The sequence below is a fragment of the Rhineura floridana genome, chromosome 4 (assembly GCF_030035675.1).
Source record: "Rhineura floridana isolate rRhiFlo1 chromosome 4, rRhiFlo1.hap2, whole genome shotgun sequence".
Taxonomy (NCBI): Eukaryota; Metazoa; Chordata; class Lepidosauria; order Squamata; family Rhineuridae; genus Rhineura; species Rhineura floridana.
The window spans coordinates 18,658,294-18,672,350 of NC_084483.1; the positions used below are offsets into that span (position 1 = coordinate 18,658,294).

The 14,057-nt window shown below is 43.5% G+C and overlaps 1 protein-coding gene across 2 annotated transcripts in view; it reads left to right on the forward strand.

Annotated features, from left to right (window-relative positions):
• The window catches only part of MACROD2 (mono-ADP ribosylhydrolase 2), a 946,657-nt gene that overhangs the window by 860,164 nt on the left and 72,436 nt on the right, over positions 1-14,057 (forward strand). For both annotated transcript variants that reach the window (XM_061622593.1, XM_061622591.1), the window contains one exon: positions 10,508-10,538. In XM_061622593.1, coding sequence (XP_061478577.1) covers positions 10,508-10,538 — 31 coding nt within the window. The remainder of the gene's footprint in view (positions 1-10,507; positions 10,539-14,057) is intronic.

A 14,057-nucleotide genomic window follows, 5' to 3' on the forward strand; every position in this document is an offset into this window, starting at 1 on the left:
CTTCTAATATAGTGTTTTTAAACAACTTCCAAGCATTTTCGAGTGATGTGACCCTCTGGACTTTGTTTTTCAGCTTTCTTTTTACCAATCCCCTCATTTTTGTGAAGTTTCCTCTTTTGAAGTCAAATGTGACTGTGTTGGATTTTCTTGGCAATTGGCCAGTTACATGTATGTTTAATTTAATAGCACTGTGGTCACTGCTCCCAATCGGTTCAACAACACTTACATCTCGCACCAGGTCCCGGTCCCCACTGAGGATTAAGTCCAGGGTTGCCGTCCCTCTGGTCGGTTCCATGACCAACTGATCTAGGGAATAGTCATTTAGAATATCTAGAAACTTTGCTTCTTTGTCATGACTGGAACACATATGCAGCCAGTCTATGTCCGGGTAGTTGAAGTCACCCATTACTACCACATTTCCTAGTTTGGATGCTTCCTCAATTTCATATCTCATCTCAAGGTCTCCCTGAGCATTTTGATCAGGGGGACGATAGATCGTTCCCAGTATTAAGTCCCTCCTGGGGCACGGTATCACCACCCACAACGATTCTGTGGAGGAGTCTGCCTCTTTTGGGGTTTCCAGCTTGCTGGATTCAATGCCTTCTTTCACGTATAGAGCGACTCCGCCACCAATACATCCTTCCCTGTCCTTCCGATATAGTTTATATCCAGGGATAACCGTATCCCACTGGTTTTCTCCATTCCACCGGGTCTCGGTTATGCTCACTATATCAATGCTCTTCTCTAAGACCAAGCACTCCAGTTCTCCCATCTTGGTTCGGAGGCTCCTAGCATTAGCGTACAGGCACTTGTAAGCAGTGTCTCTCTTCAAGTGTCTTTGGCACTTGTGGTTAGGCCTGTGGTAATTTTGCTCTTCTGAATTTATATCCTGTGCCCCTGCTCTCACAATGCCTACTTCTAGGCCTACCCCTTTTAAAATTTCATCATTTCTTTGGTTTTTATCCCAGGGGGGAGGTTTATTCCGAACCGGACCTTTCTCAGCTCCTGTCGGGTTTCCCCCCTCAGTCAGTTTAAAAGCTGCTCTGCTACCTTTTTAATTTTAAGTGCCATCAGTCTGGTTCCATTCTGGTTCAAGTGGAGCCCGTCCCTTTTGTACAGGCCCGGCTTGTCCCGGCTTGCTTAGACTATTCATTGATATACCTATTTTAGAAAAGGGTAGAATAAAACAGGGAGGAGAACCTTGTACACCACTTTGTGTTTCTTGGAGGAAAGATGAGATCATAAATGAAAAATACATACATACATACATACCATTGGAGAAATCCTCAAGTTGTCTTCAAAGCAATTAATTCATGAGATCTCAGTTTAGAATTAGGTTTTCATATTGCTTTTGGACATCATCATCATGCTACCATTAGGTGAACCTAGAACTTGTCATGGTGTGGTCAATACCAGCTCTTACTACAGTGAGGATGCATAATTTCAAACAAACAAATCTCACTGTATCGATGTGGTGTAATGACTACATATTTACTTTACTTCCATATTTGCATTCAGGAGAAGTATATGAACTTGGAAACTATAGCATCTCCAGATTCAGGTTAATTTATCTGATAACTCAGTCCTTGGGGCATAGATGAGGGATGTACTGGAGCAGTGGTTCCCAAGCTTCCCCCCCCCAGAGACCATTTGAAAACTGCTGATAGTCTTGGTGACCACTTAATGATTTTTCTGCCTGTTGTTGCAATTGCAGTGTGCTTCAGTAGATGCTGCCTGATTTTGAATTGTATTTTTATTGCTTATTTTATTTCTTATATTTTATTGTATTACAATTTGCATCCATAGGATGAAAATTTTAATGCAATAAAATACAACTTAAGAAATAAAATAAAAAAACTACAATTAAAATCAGTGTGAATGTTTAATGCAGACATGCTGTGGACCACGTGAATGAAGCTAAAGGACCACTGGTGGTCCATGGATCACAGTTTGGGAACCCCTGTACTGGAGTATTCAAAGTGTCCAAAGGCTATGCTACTATATGTTATGTATAATGAGTGTGCATAAATGTGAATATTTTTAAGCTTGATCCAATTTCTAGAACAGGCTTGATCCAAAAACAGGCTTGATCCAGTTTTTAGAAGGGTCAACTCTGTTGCAGCTAGAACAACAAAGAATGTTATAGCACCCTAAAAACTAACAAATTTTATTATGGCATAATGTTTCATGGACTAGAGTCAACTTCATCATGCACATGATAAGTACACATGAGTGAAAAGGGAGAGGGAGATATAAAAGGTTGGAGTTAAATGGCAATGGAATGCAAAAGTACTATCTGTGATAAATTCAATTAGCCTTAAATGTATGCAGAATGGCTTTTCACAATGAAAGTGACTGGTGATGACACAGCCATGTTGTCACTGCTGAGTAAATTAATATATGTAGTAGGACAGGAAACCAGTGTCTTTCCAATGAACTTTTTGTTAAGCTGTTCAGTAGTTTCAAGCTAGAGTCTGAGGTTCCTTTCCCCCCAAGATGGTCGCCTTAAGATGAGTAACAGAATAACCCTGATAGATTACATAAGAACATAAGAAAAATCCTGCTGGATTAGGCCAATGGCCCATCTAGTCCAGCATCCTGTTCTCACAGTGACCAACTAGATGCCTATGGTAAATAGTCTCCTATTGTTTTCTGAATATTGCCATTCCTGATGGCAAATTTGTGTGCATTTATTCTTTGGCAAAGCGACTGGCCTGTTTGTCTTGTGCAGAATGCGGAAGGACTTTGCTGGTGGAAACAGAACAGATATATATCACATGGGGAGATGAGCAGGTGAATGGACTATTGATTTTGTGGCTGGCATTATTAGTGTAATAGTGTTGCCAGAGTAGATGTGGGAATAGAGTTGTCCTCTGAGTTTGTTTCAGGGTCTAGTTTCTGTGTTTGTGTCTCTGTTACGTGAGTGGTTGTTGCTGGTGAGTAGATGTTTTAGGTTGGTAGACAGGTGGGGAGGGGGCGCCTGTTTATCAGAGAGAAGAATCATTGTCTAGGATGGTCTGTAGATCTTTGATGATATGTTGGGAGTGGTTTTAGCTGGGAATCATATAAGTGGTGACAAGTGGTGTTCTGCCTCTTCTGGGTCTCTCCTGTAGTATATTGTTCTTGGGTGCCAGTCAGACCTTGACGGTTTACCTTTTCATTTCATTGGGTGGGGCTTGTTGTCTAAGAAACACCTGGTTCAAATTGTTAAGCTGTGACTGCTCATAACAGATGCTGCTTGATCCAGACTTTGCTTCTGCGCCAGCGGGAACATTCACCAAGCAGAGTTCTGCTCAGGGGTGCTGCTGCTGATTCTTCCTTTCCCCACTGGTTGCTGGATGGCATTCCTCAGTCTAGGTTGGTACCTCCCTTTGGCTCTGGAAGGCAGGGCCCAACTTATAATCACCTGAACCAGGGGAGGGGCTATCCCACCCCCCAGACTGGCCCTGCCTTTCACTGTGGTCCGTTTGGTCCAGGCTGGGCTCCTTAAGAGCCAGCCTGTTTCTGTAAACTTCCATCTTTTTCTTCGCAGTTTTCCTTCTTCTGCCTTCTTCTCTCGTCTCTCTTCCCCTCCCTTCCCCTCCCCACCTTAATACTACAGTGCCAGGCAGGCCCAGGGTACCATTAGCAGGCACATTCCAGCGACAAGGCAAGGGAGAAGGCTCAGTGGGGCACCTTCTCAAGAGCAGAGGCATGACCACGACCGAGTGGCCGGCTTGCTAGACTTGCTGGCAATGAAGGTATTGGCTCAGTGGGTCGTGTCTTCGCAGAGAGAAGTGCAACTGTGACTTGCAGGCTGCCGGTGGTAGCGGCTCCACAAGCCCCTTTCCCCCACCAAATTGCTTCATGGGAGAGATGCAGGGTGGCATCTATAGGGGCCTGGCCTCATGCTCACAACTGCAAGAGGGGCAGAACGTCTAGGCATAGCAGGCACGTGGCTCTGGCACTGGGCTTGTCAGAGAATAGGGAAGAGGGGGAGCTCTCCGATGAGGGCCTGGAAACCCACCACCACCACCAAGAGAAGACTTTTTCCAGCAGAGGTTTTTCCTGCTCTTCTGGGCAAGGCCTGGAGGATTCTGGAGCTTCCAGAGGAGCCTGTTAAGGTGGATGAGGCTGTAGCCTCTGTTCCTTCCAGGGGAGCTAAGTCTGCCTTTCCCATTGGGCAGCCTAGACTGGCCTCCCTTCCTTTCCCAAACTCCTTTCATGATTTATAGAAAGCTGAATGGGCCAACCTGAACAAGCACAAGCCTGCTCACAAGCTGGTTCAAAAACACTGTTCTTTTCCCATCAGAGTTTTGAAACAGGACCCTTACTGTGAATCAGCCAGTAGCCACACTATACTTCTCCATGGCTACACCTTCCAAGGAGGAAGGAAGCCCCAGAGATCCGTCTGATAAGAGCATTGAGGCTGCACTGTACAGGGACTCTGAAGCTGAGGCTTGTGCCTTTTGAGCTTTGGCAGAGCCTTCTGTTTTTGCCTGGGCCAATATTATTATTTATTTATTTATTAAATTTATATCCAGCCCTTCCTCCCAGTAGGAGCCCGGGGTGGCATATGCTGTGGGCGAATGAGCTGGCAAATGGGGAAGATGTTCCCAAGCTCATCAAGGATGCTCTCAAGAAGATGTCCCTTGTGGCAGCATTCTAGGCTGAAGCAGCAAGGGATGCCTTGCAGTTTAACACCAGAGCCATGGCAGCAAGCACCATGGCTCGGTGCAATATCTGGCTCCACAGCTGAGAGGTAGACCCCGGCTCCCAATCCAGGCTGGCCAGTTGGCCCTTTATAGGATCCAAGCTGTTTGGGGAGCCAGTGGAGAAAATCCTTGTAGAAACATGTGACAAGGAGAAGGCCTTGCCCCTGCCCAGGAAGGACGAGTGCAAGCACAAACAGTCTCAGTGCTTTTGGCGCTCAAGATCGTTCCAACACCGACATTCCTCTGGGGGTTTCAAACAATGCTGGAGCAGGACAGACAGGTCTTTGGGGCAGATTCCTCCAGAATTTAGTCATCCTTGAGTTACTCCGCTGTGCCATATTGGATCTCAAGTGGCTGAACACAAGAAGTTCAAGATGAAGACCCTGAAGTCAACAGCAGACACCATCATTCAGGGCGATTGGATGGCATCCATCAACCTATCCAAAAGCATAGGAAATACCTTCAGTTCTACTATGACAGGAGGCATTTTCAATACAATGCTCTTCCATTTGGTCTCACCTCTACCTCCACAGACTTCACCAAAGTGCGAGTTGCTCTGGTGGCACACGTGAGGACCCTGGGAGTGCAGGTGCATCCCTATCTGGATGACATCCTCATCCAGGTGCCATCAAGGGAGCAACATTGGAGGGATGTTCAGACCACTCTGGCGTGCCTGAAACAGCATGGGTTCATTGTGAACATGGAGAAGAGTGTTCTGGAACCACCCAGACCATCATACATCTGGGAGTTCAAAGAGGCTCAGACAGTTTTTGCCTGTGCCTCACCCAGGAATGAGTGGACAAGATCATTTCTCTGTTGGAGAGGGTCATTGCCCTGGGGTCTGTTGACTTGATGGAGCTGGCCAAGCCTCAAAGGATGCTTGTTTCATGCCAAGACCTGGTGAATTGGTCTCGCTTCCACTCTCAGCCACCACTTCAGGAGCATATTGCACAATCACATAGTTTGGAAATTCCTATCAAAGTGGACCTACTGCAGTCCGGGTTGGATAAGGGACTCAGTACTAGTATGCTTAAGTATGCTTAAGCTGCAAGGGGTGGCACTTGGTAGCATTTTGGGTTGCATGGACAATTTTTTCATTGTAAGTCATTCCCTGTACAGATGGTTCATGAGTAGGGTGTGTGTGTGCCAGTTCCATACCTGGAATCTGAACTGGGCTTTCTCAGTATTGATGGGTCCATCCTTTGAACCATTGGCAATGTGTGACTTGAAGATGTTGACACTTAAGACTGTTTTCTTGGTGGCTATCACGTCAGCCCATTGGGTGTCAGAACTTGGGTCTTTGTCTTCCAATTCCCATTTATGCATTTTTCATCAGGACGAGGTAGTTTTCCATCCTGATCCATCATTTGTCCCGAAAGTTAATTCACCCTTCCACAGGTCCACAGGTCACAGGAAATTGTGCTGCCATCCTTCTGTCCCAATCCTGGGATTACCAGGGAAAGAGCATGGCATCCCTTGGATGTATGCAGGGTTCTGTATTTCTATTTTGATAGATATCCCAGTTTCCAGAAGTCAGAGGCCCTCTTTGTTTCCTATGGGAGGGGGCTTCAAAATGAAACAAGGTCTCATTATCTTCCATCTCACATTGGTTGCAGGGCACCATTGTGCTGGCATACAAAGCCCTGGGCGAGAGTCTTCCAGGGGGTCATTTGTTGGGTGGGGCGTTACTTCTGCAGCATTCAAGGGCTATTTCTCTGATCTGGACATCTATAGGGCAGCTACTTGGGCCTCCCTTCACACATTCTGTAAGCACTATAAGCTTGATGTGTGGGCATCTTTCGATGCTGCCTTCAGCAGGAAAGTCTTGCAGGGAGTGGTGGAGCCATGATTTGTGGCATCCAGAATCCCACACATTAGAATACTGCTCTGGTATATTCCAGATTGAGGAATGCCTCTAAGAACTACTGGGGAAAATATGGAAATTCTTACTGTGAATTTCTATTTCCAGAAGTTCCTGGATGGCATTCCCCCACCTCTTCATTCCAGTTGTGCTGAGCCTTGCTGGATTCTTAGGGCTTCTGCCAGCACCGTACATGTGGGGTCACAGTTGGGAACTTCCATTGGGATTTCCTGGATTTTTCTGTTATCATGTTCATGTTTCCTGTCGTCTTCTAGCTGACAGTGGCCAGTTGGGTGTTGTTGTTGTTTTCCTTTTTCACTGTTCTGATTTCTCCTTTCTTTTTAGTAGCAGGGAGGTCCCATCCAGGTCATGTTCCTGCTTCTTTGTTGCAGTCTGTTGGGGGTTGAGGGGTCATCCTAGCTCTTCCACTTGGTTTGGAGGGTGGGATGGCCCCTTCCCCTAGGTCAGGTGGTTAGAAGTTGGACCCTGATTCCAGAGCCAGAGGAGGTACCATCCCAGATTGAGGAATGTCATTCAGGAACCTCTGGGAATAGAAATTCATGGTAAGAATTTCCATGTTTTCCCTGCAGCTTCTTCTGCTTCTCCCGAAATCTGCTCCAGAGTATTGGGGGTCCTTCCAGAACAGTGGAGTAGGGAGGTCTGCTGGGGATGGAGGAATCCTTCCCCCCACCTTCTACCAGCAGGATCCTTCCACCTGATCAAAAGACTTCTTTGGATAAAGACATTATTGAGCCATACTCCAGGTTCCATTAACAGTACATTCATGTGAATGTGCATTTCTTAAATAGTAACTGTGGGGATCCCCCCCAAACAGGACCTCAAGATTGTGGCAGGGGTGGAGGGGGACAGGCCCAACAATTCCCACCCACCCCTGCCAAAAAACCCTTCTAAAGGAAGTTGCTATTGCTGCTATAAAAACAACTCCAAAACCCACTCACTGCTAGTACAAAGGCATATTTAATATAACACACTCTTTTACCCTTTGTTTCTTCTTCTCCCCCTCCCTCCCGATTCCTGCTCCCTTTGAAGCCTGGCACCAATAGTATTCCAAATGTCAGCGTACAGGATTGTTTCCCTGTTAATTGGTTTTTCCCCATCCACTTCTAAGCTGATGTGTTCTAGTGATGTTTATTTTATGTGTTTTTGATAGTGGTTTTGTGGGTGGTGTTTTCCCCTTGTTGTGGTGGCTGCCTTAGGTGGATGAGGAAAGGTGAGATAAAAAATAAATAAACAAACCTCTCAATTCTATGCATATTTTTGGAACCTTACTACCATTCTGTCACAGCCAGTGATATTTAAAGTGGAAACAACAGCTTGTTTTTTAAAAACAAAAACAAAAAATGAAGTAAATTCAACAACTGCATTGGATTTGTAATATTCAGCCTATTGCCTATTGCCCTCCATAGCAACTGTGAACCATTTTTCTCCATTTCCTATAATGACAGCCTTTTACTTTTTAGCAGATTGTTACCATATTGTCCCTTAATTTGTTTTCTAGGCAAACTGTTTTCTTGTTCGTTCAACTTTCTCTCATGTGTCATGCTTTCTCAGTTCTTTCCACCATCACAATTGCTTTCCATTTGTTTACTGTTGTTCTGAAAATATTGTACCCCAATAGAATCTGAAAAGCCACATTTTTTTCTAATAAGGTTCAAACAAAACTTTACTTGTGTTCACATGTGCAATGCCTTTACAAATGAAATTATTAAAATGACATATGTCCTTGCCTTTTCAGATGGTTGAACTTCAAGCTGTGTAGTCTCTAATCTTCTCTGTAATGCTTCCGTGCAGAGACTTTCTTTGTTTGATATTTTGTTTTCTTGCCTCTAGACCATTTCTCCTTTCATATACTGTGTTGCAAAGAGTTTGATGTATCTTTCATTTGTGCCATCTGTAGTTTTTAGAAGTGTACTTTCAGTTCCTATGCCCAAATAATTTAGATAGATTTGATTGGTGGTGGACATCAGATAGATCCCTGCTGATGTGCCATTTTTTTTCATTATATTAATAAATGGGACCTGTACCAAAGCATTGCAAAGTAGAGTGCTCCTGTTCAGGATTTCATCCAGCCTGTCACGTCCTCATCTGGGATATTTCATTCTATACAATTCCATACCCTCCTCCCCCACTTTCCCCAGGTCAGGTATTCCATAGCTACTAAGCATTCTCAGTCATCACTTATTTATTTATTTATTTATTTATTGCACTTGTATACTGCCCCATAGCCAAAGCTCTCTGGGCAGTTTACAGCAACCAAAAACATTAGAACAAATATACAATTTAAAACACATATTTTAAAAACAATTTAAAACACAATTTAAAAATTTAAAACAATGTAAAACAACATTGGGTTGTTTTGAGGGTGGGTGCCCCTTCAGTTTTGTGCAGGCTTATTTTTGTACTTCTGCAAAACTCAGGGTTAGCCAGAGCCTTCTGATGCCTCCCACTTGTGTATAGCTGGTGCCATTTTGGCTAGAAAAGAATCCAGACTTGTAGAATTTGCTGTAAGTATATAGGATAGTTACTCTCAAGAAGACCCTTTTTACTCTATTCCTTGAGTGAATCAACAAATATTGTACAGATATAACGAATGCAGATGGCTGAGTGAAGGCAGGTCCCTAAGATAAAAGATGAAAAACAGTAAGAGAAAACAAAGATGGATACTCAGGATATCCATTAACACCAAGGGTTATGCTTTTGCAGCATGGCCAGATGTAACGAGTAGTTCAGAGTCCTGTCTCATCCAATCTGAAGTTTTGTTGGTGAGACAGGATGACATGTTTGGCCTAATATGAAAGTCCCATAGATATCTACAATTCAGTTTTGCAGCACCCCTAAAAGCAATGTCATATAAGCCAAATGCAGTTCCACACCATTTGCTGTCAAACATTCCTTGAAATCCTTTTGTGGCCCTGTTTTGCCAATGAAATGTTGTACCAATTTTCAGGTCACTCCAGGGGCACTATGGAGGATGCCATGCCAGGGTCCCTCAAAGGTCTTTGCTTCCTCAGCACATTAAAAAACCAAAACTGAAGGCCTTTGACAGAACAATATTGCTGCAGAACCTATAGATCAGGTACCAGCATCAAACATGTTCCTTTATGCCAGGACTGGGAGGTTTGCATAGGACTGGGAAGTTGGTAAGCTTTTTAGCCTCCCAATTTGCATGAAGGAGCCTGCGAGCATTCAGCTTAGCACACATAGTTTCCCCCTTTAGAGCTGCCTTCGACCCAATGTTTGAAAATCCGTTGGAAGAGTTGGAGGGGCAGTGACACTATGGATGGGCCACCACGCACGACCCTGCTTCCTCCTTGACATATTATTTGAATTTTGTGAGGAAAATGTGGGAGGAAACTTTGTATTAGGAGTAGGAAGAGCAGAGTACAAGCTTCTCAGCTTCTTTTATGAGAATTTCCCAAGAAACTTTGCCCAAAGTCAAGATATATATCTATCCTTGTTATCTATCAAATGGTTTACCCTATCAAAGAAAGATAGTAGCTTGTTGTTTGTTCTTAACAAATCTATGCTGGCTTCGGGTGATTGTTCTAGTTTCCTCTAGATGCTTGCAGACTGCTTGTATTGTAATCGTTCTAATAGCTTCTTCATTATGGAAGTCAATTTCATTGAGGGGTGGGAATTCTGTCAGGCCCTCCCCTTTTTCATTTTCAGCAAGGCACTATATGTTTACCTTTCTCCAAAGTGCTGTGGGGCCTTATCTGTCCTCCATTAGTTCTCAGAGAAAATTGTGAACAGCTTCCTGGTCTCTTGAACTAGTTCAGCACTCCAGGGTGTATTTCATCAGGTTCTGCCAACTTCAAGGTAGAGTTTCTTTACACTAAGCAGCTTGTGGTTTCCCCATACTAGATGATTCCATGTAGTAAGTGGCTCTAAAGCGAAAAATCTAATTTACATCTTGGTTTTTGTCTTGCAGGCATTCCCATGTATTTCAACAGGAATTTATGGTATGTAAAACCCATTATAAAGTTTCTATTCAAGCTATTTTTCTTCTTAACAAATGCTCAACTTTGGTGTTACAACAGTGTTTTGTTTTTTGGCCTTGCTGGAATATGGTGTTCTAGTAGATGTTTCATGAGTTTTGCATATTCGGTTATTAACCATTTGTTCTACAATGCCTGGTCGGCTGTGTTGTGCTATCAAATTACACGCTATGGCCCAAAGACCTGACAGAGAATTGATCCAGTCTTGCAAGCCACTATGCAGCTTAACGTTACATGAATGAGAGAGTTTGATTGGCTTCACTTAGAAATGACATTCCCATAGTGTGAGCAAGGCTGAAGATAAAACACGATGATGAGTTCTGTTTGAATGATGCGCTGGAAGCACTGCTACAGTGCAGGTGGGAATGGAATATCCTGTGGTACTGTGGGCCATAAATCAGTGACAGAGCATGATTCACATGCAGAAAGCCCCAAGTTCAATCCTTTGCATCTCTGCTTAAAAGCATACCCAACTGTAGGGCTAGGAGAGACCTCTGCCTGAGACCATAGAGAGCCACTGCCCATCAGAGATTGTAATGGGATACATGGACACATAGTCAGACTAGATACAAGGCATCATAATATATTCATATTCACTAATAGGCAAAAAACCATACGGTTTAAAAATGTACCTATAGCCCACAGATACTTCTATCAAACTTTAAAAAGCAGGGAAATTGGGCAGCTATAGTGAATGCACCAGGGGAGCAGGAGACCTGACCTCCTCTCTGAGATATTGTACTGCCCTACAAATTTGTCAAAATGCAAACACAATTTGGGTTGGTCTTTCACAGTTCAATCCACTTCCTGTGTAGCTTGGAAGAATTTGGTAAAATCCACACTGGCTATAGTATACAGCCACTCTTGTGGCTGTATAATTAGACTTTTTTAGACCACAAAGTGGCAGAAATTGTTATGCTTCCACAAGCTGAGTGCTATGTGCCTTGGAAGAGTCAGTATTGGCCCCTCAGAACTGGTGAGACCTAAAGGCTTGTTGCAGGTGTAAATGTGATAAACAATGAAGTACATACTGAAAAGTGTTGTAACTGGAAAGAGTTTGCACAGACATTCACTGTCTTTTGCTCAGAAGAGTTTTAGATGGTGAGCTACACATGAATTCAAGCATTTCTCAGTTGAATTAATCATGTTGTATTTTTGTCATATACAGTCTCAAACCTGGGTTGCTTTCTCGTCTCTTTGCTACTGATTATATCTGTGTTGCCTGTGTACATCTGGGGCTTCAGACATCAAAAATCAGATATGTTCTGATCTAGATTCTGATAAGATTCTTTATCATTGGAGAGGGCTGTTACACACAGTGGTATTTTATATAATGAGGCATATTTTTGTCATTATCATAGGAAAACAGGCTAGCCATGATACATGGAAACTGTTGTGAAATGAAATGCAAAGCTAATTTCAGGTCATTTTTATGACAGCCAAATTTAACAGAAAATAAATGCAGCAAACATGAAGCATGTTTCTGGATAATCATAAATATGGATAGAATGCAGAGCTCCTTTTTCTGTGAAAGAACCTTTTAAAGTCATTTTTTGTTGTTGTTGTGAGCTGAATTACAGTAAGGGTTGTCAGTGTCAGGGCTAGGCGAGCCAGGAACCAGGATCCATGGGAGAAGCCAGAAGTCAGACCCAAAGGGCAAACAGGAGGGAAGGAGCAATCCAGAAGTCAGGACTGAAGAATGACCAAGGACACAGGAACTCATCAGAGCTTAGGAAGACTGTATTATTCAAGCACTTCTGCTCAGATGGAACAAAATGGCCTTTCCACTCCTTTCCATCCAGTAGGATCCAATGACCAGTCTGGATGGGTGGAGTCAGTCCAGGGCATGAAAGTACATCACTGAGAAGCTGCCACTTACAGTTGGGTGAAGCAGCTGTACACGGACACAAAAACATGAAAGAGCTGCACACAGGTACAGCAGCTCCTGACAGTCAGGTCCTCTGAAACTTAACGGGTGGAGCATGGGAACTAAACACTGGTGCCTGACAAATCCAGGGAGTGGAGCCCAACAGCATATGTCCAAAGCCTAGCACACCTAGGCAGGCAGAAGGCAGAACCTTGGCTGGTGAGGGAAAGAGCTTCAGGGCTGGAGCCATATGAATGGGGATGGGAGCAAGAACAAAGAAGAAAAGCTCTCAAGTTGAGCACAAAATGCCCTGTCCCTTTGTTTCTGGGTCCTCACCCTAAGAGTTTAGCTGTTCCTCTAGGAACCCTGAAAAGGAGGCTCAAACCCTGAAATGGCAAAACCTGGGATCTGATAACCCAGGTTAAGTAATGTGTGTTGCACAAGTAGTGGAGTTTCATGATTGATTAGATGACGATGATGACAATATTCATTTATATTCTGCCTTTTCCCCGAAGCTAGGACTCAAGATGGCTTACTCAAATTAAAACAAAAATAGATAAAAGCATACAAAAAGTTACTGTTAAAATGTAATCAAACTGTCTATAGAATTAAAACCATTTAAAATATATCCATTAAGCAAAAAGATAAAGTAGAACAGTATACTATTAAAAGCCCTTGCAGTCAGTTCCCAAAAGCCTGTCAGAATAGAAACGTTTTCACCTGCCAGTGGAAGCACAGCAAAGAAGGAGCCAGTCTAATCTCCCTAAGGAGGTCGTTCCAGAGCCTGGGGGTCGCCACCAAGAAGCTCCTGTGTTCCCACCATATGTGCCTATGAAAGTGGTGGGACCAAGAAAAGGGCCTCCCCCGAACATCTTAGAGCTTGAACAGGCTCATGTGGGAAGATATGTTCCTTCAGATAGCCTGGACCCAAGTAGTATAGGGCTTTATATGTTATATCCAGCACTTTGAATAGTGCTTGGAAACAAACCGGTAACCAGTGGAGCTGTTGTAACAAGGGAGTCTTATGCTCCCAGTAATCAGCCCCAGTTAACAATCTTTTGTGCAGCTTATTTCCACAATTCTGAAATTCTTTATGTTGGGGTGGGGGAACTCAGCATGAAGGCTAATAAGTAAATGGCTCCCACCCTTGTGGTGAACTGTTTGCTTTTTATTAGGGTGGTGGACAGGGTCTGGTATTATGTTTTTAGCATTTGGATTAGTTTGCATGTTTTGTGGCTTTGATTTCCTCCCAAACTTTTTTCATATTTTATCTTTTTTTTAACAATTATAAATAGAAGACAGGTTTAATAGCCATTCTAGGAGGACTGTATGTATGTAACAGTATGTATCAGTTCAGAATTATATGGGCAGTCTCATGCATCAGACCTTTTGATTGGCCTCCTTTTCTGTATTAGTTACAAGATGGTATGGCAGCTGAACTGTCAAAGTTTAGGACATTTTGATTAAGAGGGATCAGTCCACCAAGAGCACAAAACAGAAGTATCTACCCATTGTCTATGTTCAATTTGTCCGTGAATGCCGGAGAACTTTGTTAGAAGGTGCCTCCTTGCTTTGGTCCATAGCTTAATGTCTTTTTCTAACACTGCTAATAGCAC